The following is a 25947-nucleotide window of genomic DNA, read 5'->3' on the forward strand; positions in this document are numbered from 1 at the left end:
GCAAAATTGAGTTGGGAGTCCAGAGAAAAGAAAATCTACCATTTCAGGAAACGGCACAATGGACCTGAACCTATGATGGCTTTGCTGGTATTAAAGGTAAGCAATCCAGAATCGTTGGAGGAAGCTTGAGAATTGATACTGCAACTGTCCCATGGGAAAATATATATTGGTTTCGACCTAAGGGATACTCAAAAGAAACAGGAAGGAAATATGCAACTGTGGGGGAAATTGGTCCTTGATCCAAAGACTGTAGAAGCAAGAGGGGGAAAAAAAGAATGGCTTCAGTAGTGGAAGGGTCTCTGAGGAAAAAAAAAAAAAGATCCTAGCAAAAGTTATTGGGGTGACTTTGTGAGGCTTAGTAGATACTGGGAGTAGAGGAACATTGATAACACTGCCTTGGTGCAGTGCCTTGATGGAGCAGTGGGCTAATGCCTCCTTAAGCAACACCAGCTGCCTGCAATTAGTGCAGGTTCGCATCCCACCAGGCTCAAGGTTGACTCAGCCTTCCATCCTTCCGAGGTAGGTAAAATGAGGACCCAGATTGTTGGGGGCAATTAAGCTGACTTTGTAATAAAGCCCTAATAAGCAGGCATATACATAGAATGAAGGCTATTGCTAAGCTTGTAAGCCGCCCTGAGTCTTCGGAAAAGGGCGGGATATAAATGGGATTAAAATAAAAAATAAATAAATAAACTCATTTAGTAAAAAAAAGGTAGTGTCACACCTTTTACAAATATATTTGGATGGACTGAGATGGTTGCATTGGTCAAACCCAAATTACAGGCACAGGGAAAGGAACAGGTAATGGCGGCAGAAGTTTTATCTAATTTGCCATGTAACCTAGTAACTGGAATATATTTTTCCACTTACTGAAAGTCAGAGTCGGAGAAAAGGACTCAAGAGGGGGACTAAGTTAGTGGGAGTAACTCTAAGGGCCCCACCTAAGGCAAAAACAAGGATGGAGCAAAAACAGGAAGAGAAGGAACCAGGGATTCTTCCTAGCCTTCCTGACAATAGGGGAAAAGAGATATCCTAGAAAGGAGAAAGGGTTATGTAAAAGAACCTGTGACAAGGTGAAATGGAGAAGAAGAACATTCAAATATTAGGTATAGAATATTTGGAACAGTTTGTTTGAAAATACACAAAGGACAAAGAGCTCAGTTCTCTTCCATGTAGCTTCAGGATAGAAATAGATTCAAATACAATCATTTACATCTGTAATGTGGAAAGTCAAATATTTAAAATAAAAAGACATTAACATTATTATTACTATTATTTTACACTCCAGATTCCTACTTATGTAAGCACTCCTAGCAGTTAATGGTTTAAGAATGCATCATCTTTATGGACTCTGCCTAAGAAGGATTTTTCTGGTAGTAACTTAAGAAACGGGGAGAAGAGGATACTTTTTCTGTGAACTTCATACTTTGCGAGTAGAAAACACTAAGACACTCTCAACCAAGACAAAATCAGTTACATATATATATATATATATATATATATATATATATATATATATATATATATGCTTAAAGTTAAAAATGTAGAAATTAAAATAAGAAAAAGAAAACAGTAAGTTTCTGATGATGATGAGATCTTGAGTAAAAAGGTAAAGGGAAAGGTAAAGGTTCCCCCGCACATGCGTGCTAGTTGTTTCCGACTCTAGAGGCTGGTGCTCATCTCCGTTTCAAAGCCGAAGAGCCAGCGCTTGTCCGAGGACGTCTCCGTGGTCATGTGGCCGGCATGACTAGACGCCAAAGGCGCACGGAACCTTCCCACCAGAGTGTTCCCTATTTTTCTACTTGCATTTTTACGTGCTTTCAAACTGCTAGGTTGGCAGAAGCTGGGACGAGTAACAGGCACTCACTCTGTTACGCGGCACTCGGGATTCGACCCGCCAAACTGCCGACCTTCTGATCGACAAGCTCAGCATCCTAACCCATGAGAATCTATGATAAAACTAAAATAATGGAACTTTGAGACAATCAAAAATATTGAGACAACCAAAACTATCCAAAAATATTTCTGTCATATCAACAACATTCCTACTGCACAAGTTTCAAATATTTGGGGCATGGCATTTCAGGCTTCAGGTATGCTAAAGACACAGGGCAAATATGTTAATTTGACTGCTTGAAAGAGGACATCTTGCAATTATACTTGGTAAGTATGGGGGACACTATCTTCCAATTGCCCTTTGATTATTTCAGCTCAAAATCATTGTCCCAGCTAATGTACGGGGGACAGCTTGATACAATTTCTATGCTTGGCCTGTTGGAATGTTTGAGACTGGAAATACCCCTAACTCACATTTATACATTACGTCTGGTCATAAGATTCTCTTTTGTATTCAAGTCTGGCCTCAGAATGATAATATAGCACTTGGGGATGAAGACACAACCCAACAGACCAGCAGTGGAGGCCAAGATGGAGAAGACCTGAACAGCCACCATGTATTTCCCTTTGGTGCTCAGGTAGGTGGGCAGGAAGGAGACCCAGACATTGCAGAAGACCAGCATGCTGAAGGTGATCGGCTTGGCTTCATTGAAGGTTCCAGGGAGATTCCTGGCCAGGAAAGCCACTGTGAAGCAGATGGCAGCCAGGAAGCCCATGTAGCTGAGGGTGATGTACAACATGAAAATAGAGCCTTCATTGCATTGCAGGATAATCTCTCCAGGCTGGGAGTGAAAGTCAGAGTCAGGGAATGGGGGAGACACTCCAAGCCAAATGGAGCAGATGAGAATTTGGACAGCAGAACATGAAAGGATGATGGAGTTAGCCAAGCTCTTTCCCAACCATCTCTTCACTTGGTTTCCTGGTTTTGTGGCCAGGAAAGCCAGCACCACTGTAATGGTTTTGGCCAAGAGAGAAGAAATGGCTACTGAGAAGATGATGCTGAAAACTGTTTGTCGGAGAAGGCAGGTGGCTTTCGTTGGTTGACCAATGAAGAGAAGTGGAGACAAGAAGCAAAGCAGGAGGGAGACCAGGAAGATGTAAGAGAGGTCCCGATTGTTGGCTTTGACAATGGGAGTGTCTCGATATTTAATGAAAAGAATTAAAATAAATCCTGTGGCTAAGAACAAGAATAGGACAAAAGAGACCAGAATGATTCCCAGATGTTCTTCAAAAGAAAGGAAAGATATAACTTTGGGGATACATTGGATTCTGTCTTCATTTGGATATTTTTCATGTGGACACTTGGTGCATTTTTCTGTATCTGAGTAAAATGAAAAAAACAATTTTTTAATAAATATTCTGTACTTTCACCTTTCAAGAAATACCTTTTTAGGGCAACAATTGTTACCAGCAGCATTTTCCCAGAAGCATTGCTTAAAAAGGTAAGAAGAATATTGTTTTCTAAAAAAAAGCTATATTTTTATAGTTTATGAAATTGGAAGGTCCTGGAACCTGAATGATTTCTTGTGTAATTTGCAGAACCTACATTATTAAAGGTAAAGGTTCCCCCGCACATGCGTGCTAGTCGTTTCCGACTCTAGGGGCCAGTGCTCATCTCCGTTTCAAAGCCGAAGAGCCAGCGCTTGTCCGAGGACGTCTCCGTGGTCATGTGGCCGGCATGACTAGACGCCAAAGGCGCACGGAACGCTGTTACCTTCCCACCGCAGTGGTCCCTATTTTTCTACTTGCATTTTTACGTGCTTTCGAACTGCTAGGTGGGCAGAAGCTGGGACGAGTAACAGGCGCTCACTCTGTTACGCGGCACTCGGGATTCGACCCGCCAAACTGCCGACCTTCTGATCGACAAGCTCAGCGTCCTAACCCACTGAGCCACCGCGTCCCTTCATTATTAGAGGTATATAATGAATCAATTAACAGCATTCCATGTGCCTTTGGCGTCTAGTCATGCCGGCCACATGATGTCTCGTCCTCGGACAAGCGCTGGCTCTTCAAGGAGACCCACCAAGGTCCACCTGAAATGGAGGACCAGCTTCACCATCCCTGGGTAATGGAGTCCTTCAGCAGGGAGCATTGGATAGAAGAAAGGATTTTTATCACTCAGAGAATCAAAACCGTAATTGATCTGAAAAGGGGAAAAAAAAACACCTTTTTTATTGGAGACCATAAAAACAATATCTAGCCCTAATGGAGGAATTGTTTCACTCCTCGCAATAAAGAACCTTTTTTAGGTAGTCTCTGCTCATTCTGCTCTTACATTGCCTCCCTTCTCACTTCAGTGTAGCATTTGGCTATTGGAAATAGCCAGCAGGGATGCACAGTCTGCATTACTAGTGTGCCAGGGAGAGGATTATCTGCTCAGACCCTTCCCTTCCATTTGATAGAACCTTCGGCCTTACTTCATGCAATTCCCACAATAGAACTTTGCTCTTCATTTACAACAGAGTTTCTCTGGCTGTAAGTTGCATGTCCAAAAATGGCCTTCCCAAGAAATACACACCTGTGGGATTTTGTAGATTCCCAACATGGCTGAAATCTGGGTGGAGGTGTCAGTATCAGCCCCTTCAAGAACTGCCACTGTGTTTCTCTGCCTTCCACAGCTGTAGTTGGGAACATTGGCCTCCCCCTCTGAAAGCAGGTCCAGCAAAGCCTCTGAGGTCATTTGTGCATTGAAATAATTGTCATAGATGTTGTATCCCAGGGTGACATTGAACGAAAGGTTGGGATTCTTGCTGATTGCTTGCATTGCAAAAAGGAAGGATAGAATTTTCCAATACTCTGTTACTGGATTACTGAAAGTATGAATATATCAGGACATAATCAGTGGAAGTGCCATGTTATTTAACTGTTCTTTCAATAATTATATTTTAATCCACCTAAGGCTAAGTGTTTTGGAGGCATTTTCAAATTTCAAATAAATAAATAAACAAACAAACAAATTAAAAAAAATAATCGCATCTATCTGAATGGAACTCTGAGATTCTTTCCATTTTCCTTTTATTTTTGAATATTAAATGCTTATTATTTCTGAGTTAGTCTAGTTATTGTTAACTATCTCTAATTCTTTTTTAAATTCATATTTATTAAGAATTGTTTAAGAAAATGAAATATTAATCAAAAGAAAAAAGGAAAGAAATAAATAGAGAAAGGAACAAAAGGTCCAAGAAATTAAAAAAAGAAAAAGAAAAAACCTGATTTTCCACCTTCTTTTCAACAGATAATTTTTCATTTCTGCAAACTGGACAGTTTTCACAACTGAGTCCTCCATTGTGAGAATTCCACGATCCTTCCATCATTGAGCAAACAATAATCTTGTCACAGTTGCCATATATAAAAATTATGAATGTTATCTAATTTTTTTGCTCAGATGTCCCAGTGAAAAAGAATTCTGATTTCTTCACAACTTTTAGCTTTTCAAGTTCTTTGCATGGTTGTGTCAATTTATATCTAAAATTTCTGAGCTTTCTCACAAGTCCGCCCTGCATGATAAAATATTTCCCCATGTGTTTCCCAATTCCTGCATTGGTCTGAAATATGCTTACACATATTTTATAATTTATCTGATGTCCTGTACCAAGAAGAGATCATTTTATTTTTTTAAAAAAATCTCTTAACCTATGACAGAGTGTAAACCGAATACCAGTTACCCAAATTCTCTGCATCTCTGTGTAATATCCAAATTTAATAGTGCATTCAGTCATGCAAATTTAACCTATTCATCTTCTGTTTCAAATTCTTAACATTTTATACATTTTTATTAAGTGTTCACCATTTGTACATAATTCAGTTTCAAATTCAGTTATGGCTTATTCTTCATCTTGCCCTTATTCTTGCTGTTGATTAAGAGTTTAGATTGACTTCTCCAATGATTAATAATTGGAAGTTTGACCTATTATGAAATATAGAATCATTAAAGGACACATACAGACAAAGACACTCATAATGACACATAAAGTGAGCAACTATGACTGTTAACAAATGGAGTCAGTGCTCAATTTCTGGAGGTGTTTATGTTGCTCGTATGTCCACAATAAAGAGTTAACTGACATTTAACTCATTGTATGATTAGATTTCTGGCATCCACTCAAATGAGATTCAGACATTTAGTTGGTGGTATAGAAAAAAATGTCGAACTTATTTCACTTTTACTTGAGAAAAAAGTCAATATTTCTCCATTTTTCTATCTGTGCTGGTGACCTTATTGGGCATGAGGGTGGTAGAAGAGAAGAACCATCCTATCTCATCCATGCACAGTCCAACTCTGCTGAGAGAATGTCAAGAAAAGCAGATGCCTCTTCTTCAAAGTCAAGAATAATAAATATCTCTACTGATTATTTATTTGAGAATGTCAGATCAGGTTCATCATCTGAAAAGGATGAACCAAGGGTGAAATGAGACAGAAAGAGAGAAAAACTAGCAGATCAAAGAGATCACTAATTGCAAGAGAGGCGGCTGAGATTTCAGAACTTAGAGTGGAATGGAGAGGCTCTAATTCTGTGCAGGAAATTTGACTTACAGAGAAATTTGAGTCAAAGGAGATTTGTTGAAGCTTAATGGTAGAAGCAGCATCCTCGTTGCAGAGACAATGCCACCAATGAGAAATTCTCCTGGCTTGTAATGGTTCTGTGGGTGCACCTCGTCCCTCTTCAGAGTCAGGATGCATTTGACTCTGAGACTTGCCAGAACTTCTTGGGGCAGCAGAAGCAGCAGAAGCAGCAACATGACTTGTGTTCCTGATGGAGTCTCCAGCCTTGTTGGGAAGACACGGTGATTTGAAGAGGTGGGAGAAACCAGCACCCTCTTCCAAGACAGAAGCTCCAGAGGTTTCCTAATCCAGACAGAGTCCATCCAAGACTTCACATCTGCAGCCCCTGCCTGTCTTAAATGCCTTGCTTTGAAGACCCAGCGATATAAAGAGGTTAAAGACATTGAATCCCTCTTCCGAGACAGAAGCTCCAGAAGTTTCCTAATCCAGACAGAGTCTATACAAGCCTTCACATCTGCAGCCCCTGCCTGTCTTAAAAGCCTTCAAGGCCACTTATGCAACCAAGATTTTCCATTGCAAAGAGATTAGCCAACAAAGGCTTTGATATGATATCATAGTGGAAGTGTGTTTGTGTGATATCTGTCTTTGGAGATTTAGCACCAAGAGAATAAATAAATCACTATGATTTGGATAAGGGCCACAAGGAGAGACATCATCTCTCAAAACTCTGAGTGAGTCAACAAGCAGGTGCTGAATGGGAGGAGTCACAAATGGGATCAAACTCTGAAAATGAGACAAAGAATGAGATGGGAGAACTTTTTCCCAAACATCCCTTAGAAAAATCTCTTGATATATTCCAGTCTCAAGAGAGAACTTTAGCATGAGTCTGAAATACCCATCTTCAATATGGATAGAGTTGGTTCTAGTTTACCTTTGTTAAGAAATGGGTGGCTGTTTTTGTTTATGTGATATTCTTCTCTCTTAAAATGTACAAAACCAAAACAAAGTCCCTGAAAATCTTGTTTGTTCATTATAGTCATGAAAAGTTTGACTTTGTGTTCTACTGTTGGGACATTTCAATTTTGGGGGAAAAAAGTAGTTATTTTTCTTCATTGGGAGAGAAGCCATTATTTGTTTGTAAAGGTGCAACTAAATAATAGAAGAAACCAAAAGATGACTGTGGTCAGGGACCAGTGTATAAAGTGATAGAAAAAATACAGCAAACTATTTACATGTTTGGAGTTAAATTCATGAATAGGTAAAATGTGGATAGCATAACAATTTTAGGTATAAACCTATGAAACCTGTTGAACTGGTCTAGGTATCTATAAAGTTTGTCTAATTTGTTTGATATCTCTTCGGTCCCTGCTTAAATGTGTGTGAAGAATCAGTCGGGAAATGGAGTGGGTTAAGTCATTAATTTTTGGGCATCCAATATGGCCCATGGAAGGGCTAGCACAGGGAGATTCTTGGTACTCCCTCTATGAAACCATATCATCTGGTTGGACCCAGAACCCAGCCGTTCTCTCTGGCATCCCCTGCCTTGTGGAAGAACCTCCCTGGAGAGCCGGACAGATCCAAATAGGTTGATGTCAGTCAAAGAAATATTTGTAGCTCAGGGTTGAAATGAGGACTCTTGGGTGCTCTCTGAGGTTGTTTGTTTTCTTGCAGATGTTTCAGTACCCGAAGAGGTAACATCATCAGCGCTAGTAACATCACTTAGCACTGATGATGCTGCCTAGTTTGGGTAATGAAATGTCTGCAAGAAAACAACCAAGATCAGAGAGCACCAAAGTCCCCTGCTGTTATGTCCTTAGCGATTTATTAATCAAATTTATATAACCAGATATGTCACAAAAAGTGATTCTGAGCAGTGTACAACAATCCAATTAAAAAACAAATTCTGAAGGCAGCTGTGGAAGGTAGCTCAGACTTAGCTTGACCTACATGCTGTCAAAATGGTTCTGATCAATGAAGGGTGTGAAAGGACAACAATGAGTCAGTTTCCTGGGGCTCGGAATTTCCCACTCAGCAATGGAAGACTCAGAAGCTTTTTTTGTTAAATCCCATTTATATCCCGCCCTTCTCCAAAGACTCAGGGCGGCTTACAATCTAAAGCACAAATCAATGTGCTTAGCAATAGCCTTCATTCTATGTATATGCCTGCTTTATTAGGGCTTTCGCCCCCCCCCCAAGCGGCATTATTACAAACTCAGCTTATTGCCCCCAACAATCTGGGTCCTCATTTTACCTACCTCAGAAGGATGGAAGGCTGAGTCAACCTTGAGCCTGGTGGGATGCGAACCTGCACTAATTGCAGGCAGCTGGTGTTACTTAAGGAGGCATTAGCCCACTGCTCCACCAAGGCTCTTTTACCATGTTCAAAAGAATTTCTACCTCTTGTAAATGGCCTGAGAGGGAATGTGTTGCCCCATGTATAATGGGAAATGTCTTGGGAAGTTATATTAGTTCTTCCAGGAAAATAAATAGTAGATTGCTCTTCATGTGTAGGAGATTAATACTATATAAATATGATGTCACTCCCTATAGGCAGAGGTTCAGGAGCCACACTTAAGACAAACAGAAAGGGATTTGTGAATATGGGCAAGGTTAGAAGATCTAAGTAGGAAATGGTTGAGGCCAGAGGAAAGAAGCAAAGAAAAAGTGGTAAATTTTAGATCAGATTCTACAGATACATGTTCTACATGTTCAAAAGAATTTCTATCTCTTGTAAATAGCCTGAGAGACAATGTGTTGCCCCATGTGGTAGAGAAGATAATTTTAGAACAGATTCTACAGATACTCTCTATCAAACTGAGGGTTTGGGTTCAAGAACACAACCCAGAATCAGGTCAGTTGAATTGGCTGAGAACTTCATGGCAGCAAAAAAGTCAGAGAATGTTGGAAGGGAAGTTGCAGGAGGAAAGTGGAGAATAAGAAGAACTATTCCAGTAAGTAGGAACATTAAAGAGCTAGAAGAGAGAAATTTCAAAGGAATAAAGAAGCCTTTGGAAGACAGTGGTAGGTCAAAGGGACCCAGAGCGGCTGCAAATGTGGGAAAAGTGGCCATTTATACAAAGAATGTAAAAGTTTAAAAAAAAAAGGAATAGCAAACTTTAGGCTAAGTGGCAAGGTCCCTGCATATTACAGAGAACTGGGCAAGTAAATGGCAAAATTGAGTTGGGAGTCCAGAGAAAAGAAAATCTACCATTTCAGGAAACGGCACAATGGACCTGAACCTATGATGGCTTTGCTGGTATTAAAGGTAAGCAATCCAGAATCGTTGGAGGAAGCTTGAGAATTGATACTGCAACTGTCCCATGGGAAAATATATATTGGTTTCGACCTAAGGGATACTCAAAAGAAACAGGAAGGAAATATGCAACTGTGGGGGAAATTGGTCCTTGATCCAAAGACTGTAGAAGCAAGAGGGGGAAAAAAAGAATGGCTTCAGTAGTGGAAGGGTCTCTGAGGAAAAAAAAAAAAAGATCCTAGCAAAAGTTATTGGGGTGACTTTGTGAGGCTTAGTAGATACTGGGAGTAGAGGAACATTGATAACACTGCCTTGGTGCAGTGCCTTGATGGAGCAGTGGGCTAATGCCTCCTTAAGCAACACCAGCTGCCTGCAATTAGTGCAGGTTCGCATCCCACCAGGCTCAAGGTTGACTCAGCCTTCCATCCTTCCGAGGTAGGTAAAATGAGGACCCAGATTGTTGGGGGCAATTAAGCTGACTTTGTAATAAAGCCCTAATAAGCAGGCATATACATAGAATGAAGGCTATTGCTAAGCTTGTAAGCCGCCCTGAGTCTTCGGAAAAGGGCGGGATATAAATGGGATTAAAATAAAAAATAAATAAATAAACTCATTTAGTAAAAAAAAGGTAGTGTCACACCTTTTACAAATATATTTGGATGGACTGAGATGGTTGCATTGGTCAAACCCAAATTACAGGCACAGGGAAAGGAACAGGTAATGGCGGCAGAAGTTTTATCTAATTTGCCATGTAACCTAGTAACTGGAATATATTTTTCCACTTACTGAAAGTCAGAGTCGGAGAAAAGGACTCAAGAGGGGGACTAAGTTAGTGGGAGTAACTCTAAGGGCCCCACCTAAGGCAAAAACAAGGATGGAGCAAAAACAGGAAGAGAAGGAACCAGGGATTCTTCCTAGCCTTCCTGACAATAGGGGAAAAGAGATATCCTAGAAAGGAGAAAGGGTTATGTAAAAGAACCTGTGACAAGGTGAAATGGAGAAGAAGAACATTCAAATATTAGGTATAGAATATTTGGAACAGTTTGTTTGAAAATACACAAAGGACAAAGAGCTCAGTTCTCTTCCATGTAGCTTCAGGATAGAAATAGATTCAAATACAATCATTTACATCTGTAATGTGGAAAGTCAAATATTTAAAATAAAAAGACATTAACATTATTATTACTATTATTTTACACTCCAGATTCCTACTTATGTAAGCACTCCTAGCAGTTAATGGTTTAAGAATGCATCATCTTTATGGACTCTGCCTAAGAAGGATTTTTCTGGTAGTAACTTAAGAAACGGGGAGAAGAGGATACTTTTTCTGTGAACTTCATACTTTGCGAGTAGAAAACACTAAGACACTCTCAACCAAGACAAAATCAGTTACATATATATATATATATATATATATATATATATATATATATATATATATATATATATATGCTTAAAGTTAAAAATGTAGAAATTAAAATAAGAAAAAGAAAACAGTAAGTTTCTGATGATGATGAGATCTTGAGTAAAAAGGTAAAGGGAAAGGTAAAGGTTCCCCCGCACATGCGTGCTAGTTGTTTCCGACTCTAGAGGCTGGTGCTCATCTCCGTTTCAAAGCCGAAGAGCCAGCGCTTGTCCGAGGACGTCTCCGTGGTCATGTGGCCGGCATGACTAGACGCCAAAGGCGCACGGAACCTTCCCACCAGAGTGTTCCCTATTTTTCTACTTGCATTTTTACGTGCTTTCAAACTGCTAGGTTGGCAGAAGCTGGGACGAGTAACAGGCACTCACTCTGTTACGCGGCACTCGGGATTCGACCCGCCAAACTGCCGACCTTCTGATCGACAAGCTCAGCATCCTAACCCATGAGAATCTATGATAAAACTAAAATAATGGAACTTTGAGACAATCAAAAATATTGAGACAACCAAAACTATCCAAAAATATTTCTGTCATATCAACAACATTCCTACTGCACAAGTTTCAAATATTTGGGGCATGGCATTTCAGGCTTCAGGTATGCTAAAGACACAGGGCAAATATGTTAATTTGACTGCTTGAAAGAGGACATCTTGCAATTATACTTGGTAAGTATGGGGGACACTATCTTCCAATTGCCCTTTGATTATTTCAGCTCAAAATCATTGTCCCAGCTAATGTACGGGGGACAGCTTGATACAATTTCTATGCTTGGCCTGTTGGAATGTTTGAGACTGGAAATACCCCTAACTCACATTTATACATTACGTCTGGTCATAAGATTCTCTTTTGTATTCAAGTCTGGCCTCAGAATGATAATATAGCACTTGGGGATGAAGACACAACCCAACAGACCAGCAGTGGAGGCCAAGATGGAGAAGACCTGAACAGCCACCATGTATTTCCCTTTGGTGCTCAGGTAGGTGGGCAGGAAGGAGACCCAGACATTGCAGAAGACCAGCATGCTGAAGGTGATCGGCTTGGCTTCATTGAAGGTTCCAGGGAGATTCCTGGCCAGGAAAGCCACTGTGAAGCAGATGGCAGCCAGGAAGCCCATGTAGCTGAGGGTGATGTACAACATGAAAATAGAGCCTTCATTGCATTGCAGGATAATCTCTCCAGGCTGGGAGTGAAAGTCAGAGTCAGGGAATGGGGGAGACACTCCAAGCCAAATGGAGCAGATGAGAATTTGGACAGCAGAACATGAAAGGATGATGGAGTTAGCCAAGCTCTTTCCCAACCATCTCTTCACTTGGTTTCCTGGTTTTGTGGCCAGGAAAGCCAGCACCACTGTAATGGTTTTGGCCAAGAGAGAAGAAATGGCTACTGAGAAGATGATGCTGAAAACTGTTTGTCGGAGAAGGCAGGTGGCTTTCGTTGGTTGACCAATGAAGAGAAGTGGAGACAAGAAGCAAAGCAGGAGGGAGACCAGGAAGATGTAAGAGAGGTCCCGATTGTTGGCTTTGACAATGGGAGTGTCTCGATATTTAATGAAAAGAATTAAAATAAATCCTGTGGCTAAGAACAAGAATAGGACAAAAGAGACCAGAATGATTCCCAGATGTTCTTCAAAAGAAAGGAAAGATATAACTTTGGGGATACATTGGATTCTGTCTTCATTTGGATATTTTTCATGTGGACACTTGGTGCATTTTTCTGTATCTGAGTAAAATGAAAAAAACAATTTTTTAATAAATATTCTGTACTTTCACCTTTCAAGAAATACCTTTTTAGGGCAACAATTGTTACCAGCAGCATTTTCCCAGAAGCATTGCTTAAAAAGGTAAGAAGAATATTGTTTTCTAAAAAAAAGCTATATTTTTATAGTTTATGAAATTGGAAGGTCCTGGAACCTGAATGATTTCTTGTGTAATTTGCAGAACCTACATTATTAAAGGTAAAGGTTCCCCCGCACATGCGTGCTAGTCGTTTCCGACTCTAGGGGCCAGTGCTCATCTCCGTTTCAAAGCCGAAGAGCCAGCGCTTGTCCGAGGACGTCTCCGTGGTCATGTGGCCGGCATGACTAGACGCCAAAGGCGCACGGAACGCTGTTACCTTCCCACCGCAGTGGTCCCTATTTTTCTACTTGCATTTTTACGTGCTTTCGAACTGCTAGGTGGGCAGAAGCTGGGACGAGTAACAGGCGCTCACTCTGTTACGCGGCACTCGGGATTCGACCCGCCAAACTGCCGACCTTCTGATCGACAAGCTCAGCGTCCTAACCCACTGAGCCACCGCGTCCCTTCATTATTAGAGGTATATAATGAATCAATTAACAGCATTCCATGTGCCTTTGGCGTCTAGTCATGCCGGCCACATGATGTCTCGTCCTCGGACAAGCGCTGGCTCTTCAAGGAGACCCACCAAGGTCCACCTGAAATGGAGGACCAGCTTCACCATCCCTGGGTAATGGAGTCCTTCAGCAGGGAGCATTGGATAGAAGAAAGGATTTTTATCACTCAGAGAATCAAAACCGTAATTGATCTGAAAAGGGGAAAAAAAACACCTTTTTTATTGGAGACCATAAAAACAATATCTAGCCCTAATGGAGGAATTGTTTCACTCCTCGCAATAAAGAACCTTTTTTAGGTAGTCTCTGCTCATTCTGCTCTTACATTGCCTCCCTTCTCACTTCAGTGTAGCATTTGGCTATTGGAAATAGCCAGCAGGGATGCACAGTCTGCATTACTAGTGTGCCAGGGAGAGGATTATCTGCTCAGACCCTTCCCTTCCATTTGATAGAACCTTCGGCCTTACTTCATGCAATTCCCACAATAGAACTTTGCTCTTCATTTACAACAGAGTTTCTCTGGCTGTAAGTTGCATGTCCAAAAATGGCCTTCCCAAGAAATACACACCTGTGGGATTTTGTAGATTCCCAACATGGCTGAAATCTGGGTGGAGGTGTCAGTATCAGCCCCTTCAAGAACTGCCACTGTGTTTCTCTGCCTTCCACAGCTGTAGTTGGGAACATTGGCCTCCCCCTCTGAAAGCAGGTCCAGCAAAGCCTCTGAGGTCATTTGTGCATTGAAATAATTGTCATAGATGTTGTATCCCAGGGTGACATTGAACGAAAGGTTGGGATTCTTGCTGATTGCTTGCATTGCAAAAAGGAAGGATAGAATTTTCCAATACTCTGTTACTGGATTACTGAAAGTATGAATATATCAGGACATAATCAGTGGAAGTGCCATGTTATTTAACTGTTCTTTCAATAATTATATTTTAATCCACCTAAGGCTAAGTGTTTTGGAGGCATTTTCAAATTTCAAATAAATAAATAAACAAACAAACAAATTAAAAAAAATAATCGCATCTATCTGAATGGAACTCTGAGATTCTTTCCATTTTCCTTTTATTTTTGAATATTAAATGCTTATTATTTCTGAGTTAGTCTAGTTATTGTTAACTATCTCTAATTCTTTTTTAAATTCATATTTATTAAGAATTGTTTAAGAAAATGAAATATTAATCAAAAGAAAAAAGGAAAGAAATAAATAGAGAAAGGAACAAAAGGTCCAAGAAATTAAAAAAAGAAAAAGAAAAAACCTGATTTTCCACCTTCTTTTCAACAGATAATTTTTCATTTCTGCAAACTGGACAGTTTTCACAACTGAGTCCTCCATTGTGAGAATTCCACGATCCTTCCATCATTGAGCAAACAATAATCTTGTCACAGTTGCCATATATAAAAATTATGAATGTTATCTAATTTTTTTGCTCAGATGTCCCAGTGAAAAAGAATTCTGATTTCTTCACAACTTTTAGCTTTTCAAGTTCTTTGCATGGTTGTGTCAATTTATATCTAAAATTTCTGAGCTTTCTCACAAGTCCGCCCTGCATGATAAAATATTTCCCCATGTGTTTCCCAATTCCTGCATTGGTCTGAAATATGCTTACACATATTTTATAATTTATCTGATGTCCTGTACCAAGAAGAGATCATTTTATTTTTTTAAAAAAATCTCTTAACCTATGACAGAGTGTAAACCGAATACCAGTTACCCAAATTCTCTGCATCTCTGTGTAATATCCAAATTTAATAGTGCATTCAGTCATGCAAATTTAACCTATTCATCTTCTGTTTCAAATTCTTAACATTTTATACATTTTTTATTAAGTGTTCACCATTTGTACATAATTCAGTTTCAAATTCAGTTATGGCTTATTCTTCATCTTGCCCTTATTCTTGCTGTTGATTAAGAGTTTAGATTGACTTCTCCAATGATTAAAAATTGGAAGTTTGACCTATTATGAAATATAGACTCATTAAAGGACACATACAGACAAAGACACTCATAATGACACATAAAGTGAGCAACTATGACTGTTAACAAATGGAGTCAGTGCTCAATTTCTGGAGGTGTTTATGTTGCTCGTATGTCCACAATAAAGAGTTAACTGACATTTAACTCATTGTATGATTAGATTTCTGGCATCCACTCAAATGAGATTCAGACATTTAGTTGGTGGTATAGAAAAAAATGTCGAACTTATTTCACTTTTACTTGAGAAAAAAGTCAATATTTCTCCATTTTTCTATCTGTGCTGGTGACCTTATTGGGCATGAGGGTGGTAGAAGAGAAGAACCATCCTATCTCATCCATGCACAGTCCAACTCTGCTGAGAGAATGTCAAGAAAAGCAGATGCCTCTTCTTCAAAGTCAAGAATAATAAATATCTCTACTGATTATTTATTTGAGAATGTCAGATCAGGTTCATCATCTGAAAAGGATGAACCAAGGGTGAAATGAGACAGAAAGAGAGAAAAACTAGCAGATCAAAGAGATCACTAATTGCAAGAGAGGCGGCTGAGATTTGAGAACTTAGAGTGGAATGGAGAGGCTCTAATTCTGTGCAGGAAATTTGACTTACAGAGAAATTTGAGTCAAAGGAGATTTGTTGAAGCTTAATGGTAGAAGCAGCATCCTCGTTGCAGAGACAATGCCACCAATGAGAAATTCTCCTGGCTTGTAATGGTTCTGTGGGTGCACCTCGTCCCTCTTCAGAGTCAGGATGCATTTGACTCTGAGACTTGCCAGAACTTCTTGGGGCAGCAGAAGCAGCAGAAGCAGCAACATGACTTGTGTTCCTGATGGAGTCTCCAGCCTTGTTGGGAAGACACGGTGATTTGAAGAGGTGGGAGAAACCAGCACCCTCTTCCAAGACAGAAGCTCCAGAGGTTTCCTAATCCAGACAGAGTCCATCCAAGACTTCACATCTGCAGCCCCTGCCTGTCTTAAATGCCTTGCTTTGAAGACCCGGCGATATAAAGAGGTGAAAGACATTGAATCCCTCTTCCGAGACAGAAGCTCCAGAAGTTTCCTAATCCAGACAGAGTCTATACAAGCCTTCACATCTGCAGCCCCTGCCTGTCTTAAAAGCCTTCAAGGCCACTTATGCAACCAAGATTTTCCATTGCAAAGAGATTAGCCAACAAAGGCTTTGATATGATATCATAGTGGAAGTGTGTTTGTGTGATATCTGTCTTTGGAGATTTAGCACCAAGAGAATAAATAAATCACTATGATTTGGATAAGGGCCACAAGGAGAGACATCATCTCTCAAAACTCTGAGTGAGTCAACAAGCAGGTGCTGAATGGGAGGAGTCACAAATGGGATCAAACTCTGAAAATGAGACAAAGAATGAGATGGGAGAACTTTTTCCCAAACATCCCTTAGAAAAATCTCTTGATATATTCCAGTCTCAAGAGAGAACTTTAGCATGAGTCTGAAATACCCATCTTCAATATGGATAGAGTTGGTTCTAGTTTACCTTTGTTAAGAAATGGGTGGCTGTTTTTGTTTATGTGATATTCTTCTCTCTTAAAATGTACAAAACCAAAACAAAGTCCCTGAAAATCTTGTTTGTTCATTATAGTCATGAAAAGTTTGACTTTGTGTTCTACTGTTGGGACATTTCAATTTTGGGGGAAAAAAGTAGTTATTTTTCTTCATTGGGAGAGAAGCCATTATTTGTTTGTAAAGGTGCAACTAAATAATAGAAGAAACCAAAAGATGACTGTGGTCAGGGGCCAGTGTATAAAGTGATAGAAAAAATACAGCAAACTATTTACATGTTTGGAGTTAAATTCATGAATAGGTAAAATGTGGATAGCATAACAATTTTAGGTATAAACCTATGAAACCTGTTGAACTGGTCTAGGTATCTATAAAGTTTGTCTAATTTGTTTGATATCTCTTCGGTCCCTGCTTAAATGTGTGTGAAGAATCAGTCGGGAAATGGAGTGGGTTAAGTCATTAATTTTTGGGCATCCAATATGGCCCATGGAAGGGCTAGCACAGGGAGATTCTTGGTACTCCCTCTATGAAACCATATCATCTGGTTGGACCCAGAACCCAGCCGTTCTCTCTGGCATCCCCTGCCTTGTGGAAGAACCTCCCTGGAGAGCCGGACAGATCCAAATAGGTTGATGTCAGTCAAAGAAATATTTGTAGCTCAGGGTTGAAATGAGGACTCTTTGGTGCTCTCTGAGGTTGTTTGTTTTCTTGCAGATGTTTCAGTACCTGAAGAGGTAACATCATCAGCGCTAGTAACATCACTTAGCACTGATGATGCTGCCTAGTTTGGGTAATGAAATGTCTGCAAGAAAACAACGAAGATCAGAGAGCACCAAAGTCCCCTGCTGTTGTGTCCTTAGCGATTTATTAATCAAATTTATATAGCCAGATATGTCACAAAAAGTGATTCTGAGCAGTGTACAACAATCCAATTAAAAAACAAATTCTGAAGGCAGCTGTGGAAGGTAGCTCAGACTTAGCTTGACCTACATGCTGTCAAAATGGTTCTGATCAATGAAGGGTGTGAAAGGACAACAATGAGTCAGTTTCCTGGGGCTCGGAATTTCCCACTCAGCAATGGAAGACTCAGAAGCTTTTTTTGTTAAATCCCATTTATATCCCGCCCTTCTCCAAAGACTCAGGGCGGCTTACAATCTAAAGCACAAATCAATGTGCTTAGCAATAGCCTTCATTCTATGTATATGCCTGCTTTATTAGGGCTTTCGCCCCCCCCCAAGCGGCATTATTACAAACTCAGCTTATTGCCCCCAACAATCTGGGTCCTCATTTTACCTACCTCGGAAGGATGGAAGGCTGAGTCAACCTTGAGCCTGGTGGGATGCGAACCTGCACTAATTGCAGGCAGCTGGTGTTACTTAAGGAGGCATTAGCCCACTGCTCCACCAAGGCTCTTTTACCATGTTCAAAAGAATTTCTACCTCTTGTAAATGGCCTGAGAGGGAATGTGTTGCCCCATGTATAATGGGAAATGTCTTGGGAAGTTATATTAGTTCTTCCAGGAAAATAAATAGTAGATTGCTCTTCATGTGTAGGAGATTAATACTATATAAATATGATGTCACTCCCTATAGGCAGAGGTTCAGGAGCCACACTTAAGACAAACAGAAAGGGATTTGTGAATATGGGCAAGGTTAGAAGATCTAAGTAGGAAATGGTTGAGGCCAGAGGAAAGAAGCAAAGAAAAAGTGGTAAATTTTAGATCAGATTCTACAGATACATGTTCTACATGTTCAAAAGAATTTCTATCTCCTGTAAATAGCCTGAGAGACAATGTGTTGCCCCATGTGGTAGAGAAGATAATTTTAGAACAGATTCTACAGATACTCTCTATCAAACTGAGGGTTTGGGTTCAAGAACACAACCCAGAATCAGGTCAGTTGAATTGGCTGAGAACTTCATGGCAGCAAAAAAGTCAGAGAATGTTGGAAGGGAAGTTGCAGGAGGAAAGTGGAGAATAAGAAGAACTATTCCAGTAAGTAGGAACATTAAAGAGCTAGAAGAGAGAAATTTCAAAGGAATAAAGAAGCCTTTGGAAGACAGTGGTAGGTCAAAGGGACCCAGAGCGGCTGCAAATGTGGGAAAAGTGGCCATTTATACAAAGAATGTAAAAGTTAAAAAAAAAAGGAATAGCAAACTTTAGGCTAAGTGGCAAGGTCCCTGCATATTACAGAGAACTGGGCAAGTAAATGGCAAAATTGAGTTGGGAGTCCAGAGAAAAGAAAATCTACCATTTCAGGAAACGGCACAATGGACCTGAACCTATGATGGCTTTGCTGGTATTAAAGGTAAGCAATCCAGAATCGTTGGAGGAAGCTTGAGAATTGATACTGCAACTGTCCCATGGGAAAATATATATTGTTTTCGACCTAAGGGATAGTAAAAAGAAACAGGAAGGAAATATGCAACTGTGGGGGAAATTGGTCCTTGATCCAAAGACTGTAGAAGCAAGAGGGAAAAAAAAAAAGAATGGCTTCAGTAGTGGAAGGGTCTCTGAGGGGAAAAAAAGATCCTAGCAAAAGTTATTGGGGTGACTTTGTGGGGCTTAGTAGATACTGGGAGTAGAGGAACATTGATAACACTGCCTTGGTGCAGTGCCTTGGTGGAGCAGTGGGCTAATGCCTCCTTAAGCAACACCAGCTGCCTGCAATTAGTGCAGGTTCGCATCCCACCAGGCTCAAGGTTGACTCAGCCTTCCATCCTTCCGAGGTAGGTAAAATGAGGACCCAGATTGTTGGGGGCAATTAAGCTGACTTTGTAATAATGCCGCTTGGGGGGAGCGAAAGCCCTAATAAGCAGGCATATACATAGAATGAAGGCTATTGCTAAGCTTGTAAGCCGCCCTGAGTCTTCGGAAAAGGGCGGGATATAAATGGGATTAAAATAAAAAATAAATAAATAAACTCATTTAGTAAAAAAAAAGGTAGTGCCACACCTTTTACAAATATATTTGGATGGACTGAGATGGTTGCATTGGTCAAAGCCAAATTACAGGCACAGGGAAAGGAACAGGTAATGGCGGCAGAATTTATATCTAACTTGCCATGTAACCTAGTAACTGGAATATATTTTTCCACTTACTGAGAGTCAGAGTCGGAGAAAAGGACTCAAGAAGGGGACTAAGTTAGTGGGAGTAACTCTAAGGGCCCCACCTAAGGCAAAAACAAGGATGGAGCAAAAACAGGAAGAGAAGGAACCAGGGATTCTTCCTAGCCTTCCTGACAATAGGGGAAAAGAGATATCCTAGAAAGGAGAAAGGGTTATGTAAAAGAACCTGTGACAAGGTGAAATGGAGAAGAAGAACATTCAAATATTAGGTATAGAATATTTGGAACAGTTTGTTTGAAAATACACAAAGGACAAAGAGCTCAGTTCTCTTCCATGTAGCTTCAGGATAGAAATAGATTCAAATACAATCATTTACATCTGTAATGTGGAAAGTCAAATATTTAAAATAAAAAGACATTAACATTATTATTACTATTATTTTACACTCCAGATTCCTACTTATGTAAGCACTCCTAGCAGTTAATGGTTTAAGAATGCATCATCTTTATGGACTCTGCCTAAGAAGGATTTTTCTGGTAGTAACTTAAGAAACGGGGAGAAGAGGATACTTTTTCTGTGAACTTCATACTTTGCGAGTAGAAAACACTAAGACACTCTCAACCAAGACAAAATCAGTTACATATATATATATATATATATATATATATATATATATATATATATATATATATATATATATATATATATATATATATATATATATATGCTTAAAGTTAAAAATGTAGAAATTAAAATAAGAAAAAGAAAACAGTAAGTTTCTGATGATGATGAGATCTTGAGTAAAAAGGTAAAGGGAAAGGTAAAGGTTCCCCCGCACATGCGTGCTAGTTGTTTCCGACTCTAGAGGCTGGTGCTCATCTCCGTTTCAAAGCCGAAGAGCCAGCGCTTGTCCGAGGACGTCTCCGTGGTCATGTGGCCGGCATGACTAGACGCCAAAGGCGCACGGAACCTTCCCACCAGAGTGTTCCCTATTTTTCTACTTGCATTTTTACGTGCTTTCAAACTGCTAGGTTGGCAGAAGCTGGGACGAGTAACAGGCACTCACTCTGTTACGCGGCACTCGGGATTCGACCCGCCAAACTGCCGACCTTCTGATCGACAAGCTCAGCATCCTAACCCATGAGAATCTATGATAAAACTAAAATAATGGAACTTTGAGACAATCAAAAATATTGAGACAACCAAAACTATCCAAAAATATTTCTGTCATATCAACAACATTCCTACTGCACAAGTTTCAAATATTTGGGGCATGGCATTTCAGGCTTCAGGTATGCTAAAGACACAGGGCAAATATGTTAATTTGACTGCTTGAAAGAGGACATCTTGCAATTATACTTGGTAAGTATGGGGGACACTATCTTCCAATTGCCCTTTGATTATTTCAGCTCAAAATCATTGTCCCAGCTAATGTACGGGGGACAGCTTGATACAATTTCTATGCTTGGCCTGTTGGAATGTTTGAGACTGGAAATACCCCTAACTCACATTTATACATTACGTCTGGTCATAAGATTCTCTTTTGTATTCAAGTCTGGCCTCAGAATGATAATATAGCACTTGGGGATGAAGACACAACCCAACAGACCAGCAGTGGAGGCCAAGATGGAGAAGACCTGAACAGCCACCATGTATTTCCCTTTGGTGCTCAGGTAGGTGGGCAGGAAGGAGACCCAGACATTGCAGAAGACCAGCATGCTGAAGGTGATCGGCTTGGCTTCATTGAAGGTTCCAGGGAGATTCCTGGCCAGGAAAGCCACTGTGAAGCAGATGGCAGCCAGGAAGCCCATGTAGCTGAGGGTGATGTACAACATGAAAATAGAGCCTTCATTGCATTGCAGGATAATCTCTCCAGGCTGGGAGTGAAAGTCAGAGTCAGGGAATGGGGGAGACACTCCAAGCCAAATGGAGCAGATGAGAATTTGGACAGCAGAACATGAAAGGATGATGGAGTTAGCCAAGCTCTTTCCCAACCATCTCTTCACTTGGTTTCCTGGTTTTGTGGCCAGGAAAGCCAGCACCACTGTAATGGTTTTGGCCAAGAGAGAAGAAATGGCTACTGAGAAGATGATGCTGAAAACTGTTTGTCGGAGAAGGCAGGTGGCTTTCGTTGGTTGACCAATGAAGAGAAGTGGAGACAAGAAGCAAAGCAGGAGGGAGACCAGGAAGATGTAAGAGAGGTCCCGATTGTTGGCTTTGACAATGGGAGTGTCTCGATATTTAATGAAAAGAATTAAAATAAATCCTGTGGCTAAGAACAAGAATAGGACAAAAGAGACCAGAATGATTCCCAGATGTTCTTCAAAAGAAAGGAAAGATATAACTTTGGGGATACATTGGATTCTGTCTTCATTTGGATATTTTTCATGTGGACACTTGGTGCATTTTTCTGTATCTGAGTAAAATGAAAAAAACAATTTTTTAATAAATATTCTGTACTTTCACCTTTCAAGAAATACCTTTTTAGGGCAACAATTGTTACCAGCAGCATTTTCCCAGAAGCATTGCTTAAAAAGGTAAGAAGAATATTGTTTTCTAAAAAAAAGCTATATTTTTATAGTTTATGAAATTGGAAGGTCCTGGAACCTGAATGATTTCTTGTGTAATTTGCAGAACCTACATTATTAAAGGTAAAGGTTCCCCCGCACATGCGTGCTAGTCGTTTCCGACTCTAGGGGCCGGTGCTCATCTCCGTTTCAAAGCCGAAGAGCCAGCGCTTGTCCGAGGACGTCTCCGTGGTCATGTGGCCGGCATGACTAGACGCCAAAGGCGCACGGAACGCTGTTACCTTCCCACCGCAGTGGTCCCTATTTTTCTACTTGCATTTTTACGTGCTTTCGAACTGCTAGGTGGGCAGAAGCTGGGACGAGTAACAGGCGCTCACTCTGTTACGCGGCACTCGGGATTCGACCCGCCAAACTGCCGACCTTCTGATCGACAAGCTCAGCGTCCTAACCCACTGAGCCACCGCGTCCCTTCATTATTAGAGGTATATAATGAATCAATTAACAGCATTCCATGTGCCTTTGGCGTCTAGTCATGCCGGCCACATGATGTCTCGTCCTCGGACAAGCGCTGGCTCTTCAGCTTTGAAATGCAGATGATCACCGGCCCCTAGAGTTGGAAACGACTAGCACACATGTGCGGGGGGACCTTTACCTTAATGAATCAATTAATCTTTGTAGGCACATTTGCTGGGTCGTGCCAGATATACTTGACTCTGGATGCCTATCTTTTGAAATCTAATTGGCTAGAAAAAAAGTTGGTTCTGCAAATAATGTGGAATCCAAACTAACAAGTAGAGAAGCTTGTCCAATCTTCTATACCTTCCATCTCTTCCAAGGTTTTTCTGCTATTCCTCCTTCTGTGTAAGAAATTGGGCAATTTGAAGATAGTACCAAAGGCAATAGTGCTTAGACTAACAAAGCATTTCACAGAGTCAGCCTATTGCCCCCAACAAGCTTGGTCTTCATTTTACCGACCTTGGAAGGATGGAAGGCTGAGTCAACCTTGAGCCAATGAGAATCGAACTGCCAAACTCCTGGCAAAAACAAAAACAAAAAAAAAACAATTGAGCTTCAATCTGTCTTTTAACCTGTACTTTTGTGACAGTGTTTCAGATGAATCCCCTTCCACAAGGCCTGCCCTTTTCTTTGGGGTTCCCCACCTTCCTGAGTGGAGATGGTCCCCTCCGGACAAGGAATGCAATCATAGCAGCAAATTGGCTCTCCTTCACGCTTCCGCTTGACAAATCCAGGATGACAATTTTCCACACATTGGGACTGAGGCAGAGACTAAGCAAAAAACAAGGAATTCAAAATAAAATAGATAAATAAAAATGGATGCAGACATTAACATTAGCCAAAGAGTTTCTGGGCTTCATTTGGATAAATATGAAATCACTGATTCATTCCAAACAAATTTAGGAGAGATAAATTCTGGCAGATTGTTCATTTACTCATTCCCCTTTGCTTTCGGCATCTAACATTGAAATAAATGTTTTTTCTACTTAAGAAAGTCTGGAGGGATGGAACTGAAAAAAATAAGCCTTAAGTGACAGCCAGTTTGTTTCCTCCTCCTAGTCTACTGTATTTTCCGGCGTATAAGACGACTGGGCGTATAAGACAACCCCCTACATTTCCTGTTAAATTATAGGGTTTGGGCTATACTCACCGTATAAGACTACCCCTCTTCCAACGCACACCAAATAAAAATTAAAAAAAAACCATCAGATTTGATTTTAATATGGTAATTTTAATTCAAATGCTTATGACATGCAGGTACTTAGTAGGAAAACTGTCACTTACAAACATAAGGCTGTTTGTCATCAAACATGTAAACATAAAACAGTGCAAATGGATTAAACTTTTCCTAATTCACTCTAAAGCTTTCCCTGCGCAGACCAAATGGGAGATCTGCTCCAGGTTTTCCAGCCAGCCCTGTCCCTAAAGTTTAAGTTCCCGGCGTATAAGACGACCCCTGACTTTTGAGAAGATTTTCATGGGTTAAACAGTCGTCTTATACGTCAGAAAATACAGTAGTTAACATGCATTTTTCCATTCTTCACATAACTATGATTTTAAAATACAGTACAATGATCTTGCATTAAATTTTGGAAAAGAAATTATTGTAAAAGATGTATTATTTTTTATTAGATTAGATTTATTAAAATAAAACTGTAATGAAGAAAGAAACTTTGGACCAGTAGGATCTAGATATGTGGCTTCTGGAGCATATAAAACATTGCAAAACTGCTTCCCTTTGAAAGTAGTCTAAAACCGTCCCCCAATTAAGATAGAAAGGAAATAAAATCCTTAAAAATCAGGGCTTTCTCTATTTGTGTTTTTCTTTATTCAGTTCATATGGCTCTCAACTAAAGCTAAAACTGACTACCTAGTTTCTAGAACTGCGGTGAGTTGAGATGCAGGAGAGGTCATGAGAACATGTCCCTCAAAAAGGGTAGGTCAGACATTTTTTTCATCTTCAGCAAGTGGGACAAGTGTAGAAGACTTGTATCCAGCTCTGTGTATGGGTGTTGTTGTTTTGTACTGAAGGACTACATTTAGGGGACACCAACGTTCATGGAAAGACAAATCTACATTTATTATTAATTTAATTTTTGATCCTCCTTTTTGCTCAGAGGGACTTAAGGTAGCTAACAATAAAGATTAAAAAATTTTTGCATTCAAGGGATTTTTAGAGGAAGTGCCCTCTTACAAGCCAAAGCCCAAATGTAAGTAGCATTTCCTTTCAAATTTTCCCTTGTTATTTCCAAAATGAGGAAGGGATTTTCTTTTGATCAAGGTCTTGTTTTGCTGCTTCAGTTTTCTAGGTCAGGGAATTATCTCACATTAAAACAGTCTTTATGATTTCATGTGAACCTAAATCATTGGACCTTATTCAGGGGAGCCAAAGGCCTACGGCTCATCCCAATAGGGTGAAAGAGAGACATGGATAACTCTGGGCAGGTTTGGGCTGCTTAAAAACATTATAGAACATCAGTGACCTTTCTTTCTTTCTTTCTTTTTTAAATCCCATTTATATCCCGCCCTTCTCCAAAGACTCAGGGTGGCTTACAATCTAAGCACAAATCAATGTGCTTAGCAAGGGAGACATTCTTCAGTTTGAACAAGGTGAGGCTTATTTCTCACATGACCAACAGAACCTCTAACCAGTCACAACTATATTTCATCTGGTTCAGTCCAAACCTTAATGCAGACACTGCTTAAAAGAACCTGAGGCTATTAGCAGAATAAATGCCAGCAGTTGAATATTTCTCACCAGCTTCATCCATTGTCTCCATCCTAAAGAATAATCACCCAGCATTCAATATAGGACATGACTGAATCAATTTCAAAGAATATTCCTTATCATGGCATCTGAAGGACACCTTTTCTAAATAATACTGAAGTGCCCACAAGCAGTC

At 40.2% G+C, this 25947-nt stretch overlaps 2 protein-coding genes across 2 annotated transcripts in view; one reads left to right on the forward strand and one right to left on the reverse strand.

The window, feature by feature from the left end:
• The window catches only part of LOC308661344 (vomeronasal type-2 receptor 26-like), a gene marked incomplete at both ends in the record, with an annotated part of 31586 nt that extends 17350 nt beyond the window's left edge, over positions 1-14236 (reverse strand). Inside the window, 5 exons of the mRNA XM_081316266.1 lie at positions 3930-4039; positions 4415-4706; positions 6431-6664; positions 13507-13616; positions 13991-14236. Coding sequence (XP_081172392.1) covers positions 3930-4039; positions 4415-4706; positions 6431-6664; positions 13507-13616; positions 13991-14236 — 992 coding nt within the window. The remainder of the gene's footprint in view (positions 1-3929; positions 4040-4414; positions 4707-6430; positions 6665-13506; positions 13617-13990) is intronic.
• Positions 1-25947, forward strand: part of LOC308663021 (vomeronasal type-2 receptor 26-like) — a gene marked incomplete at its 5' end in the record, with an annotated part of 262313 nt that overhangs the window by 211919 nt on the left and 24447 nt on the right. The window lies entirely within an intron of this gene.

This window comes from Vipera berus, assembly GCF_964194415.1.
Source record: "Vipera berus genome assembly, chromosome: 2".
Classification (NCBI taxonomy): domain Eukaryota; kingdom Metazoa; phylum Chordata; class Lepidosauria; order Squamata; family Viperidae; genus Vipera; species Vipera berus.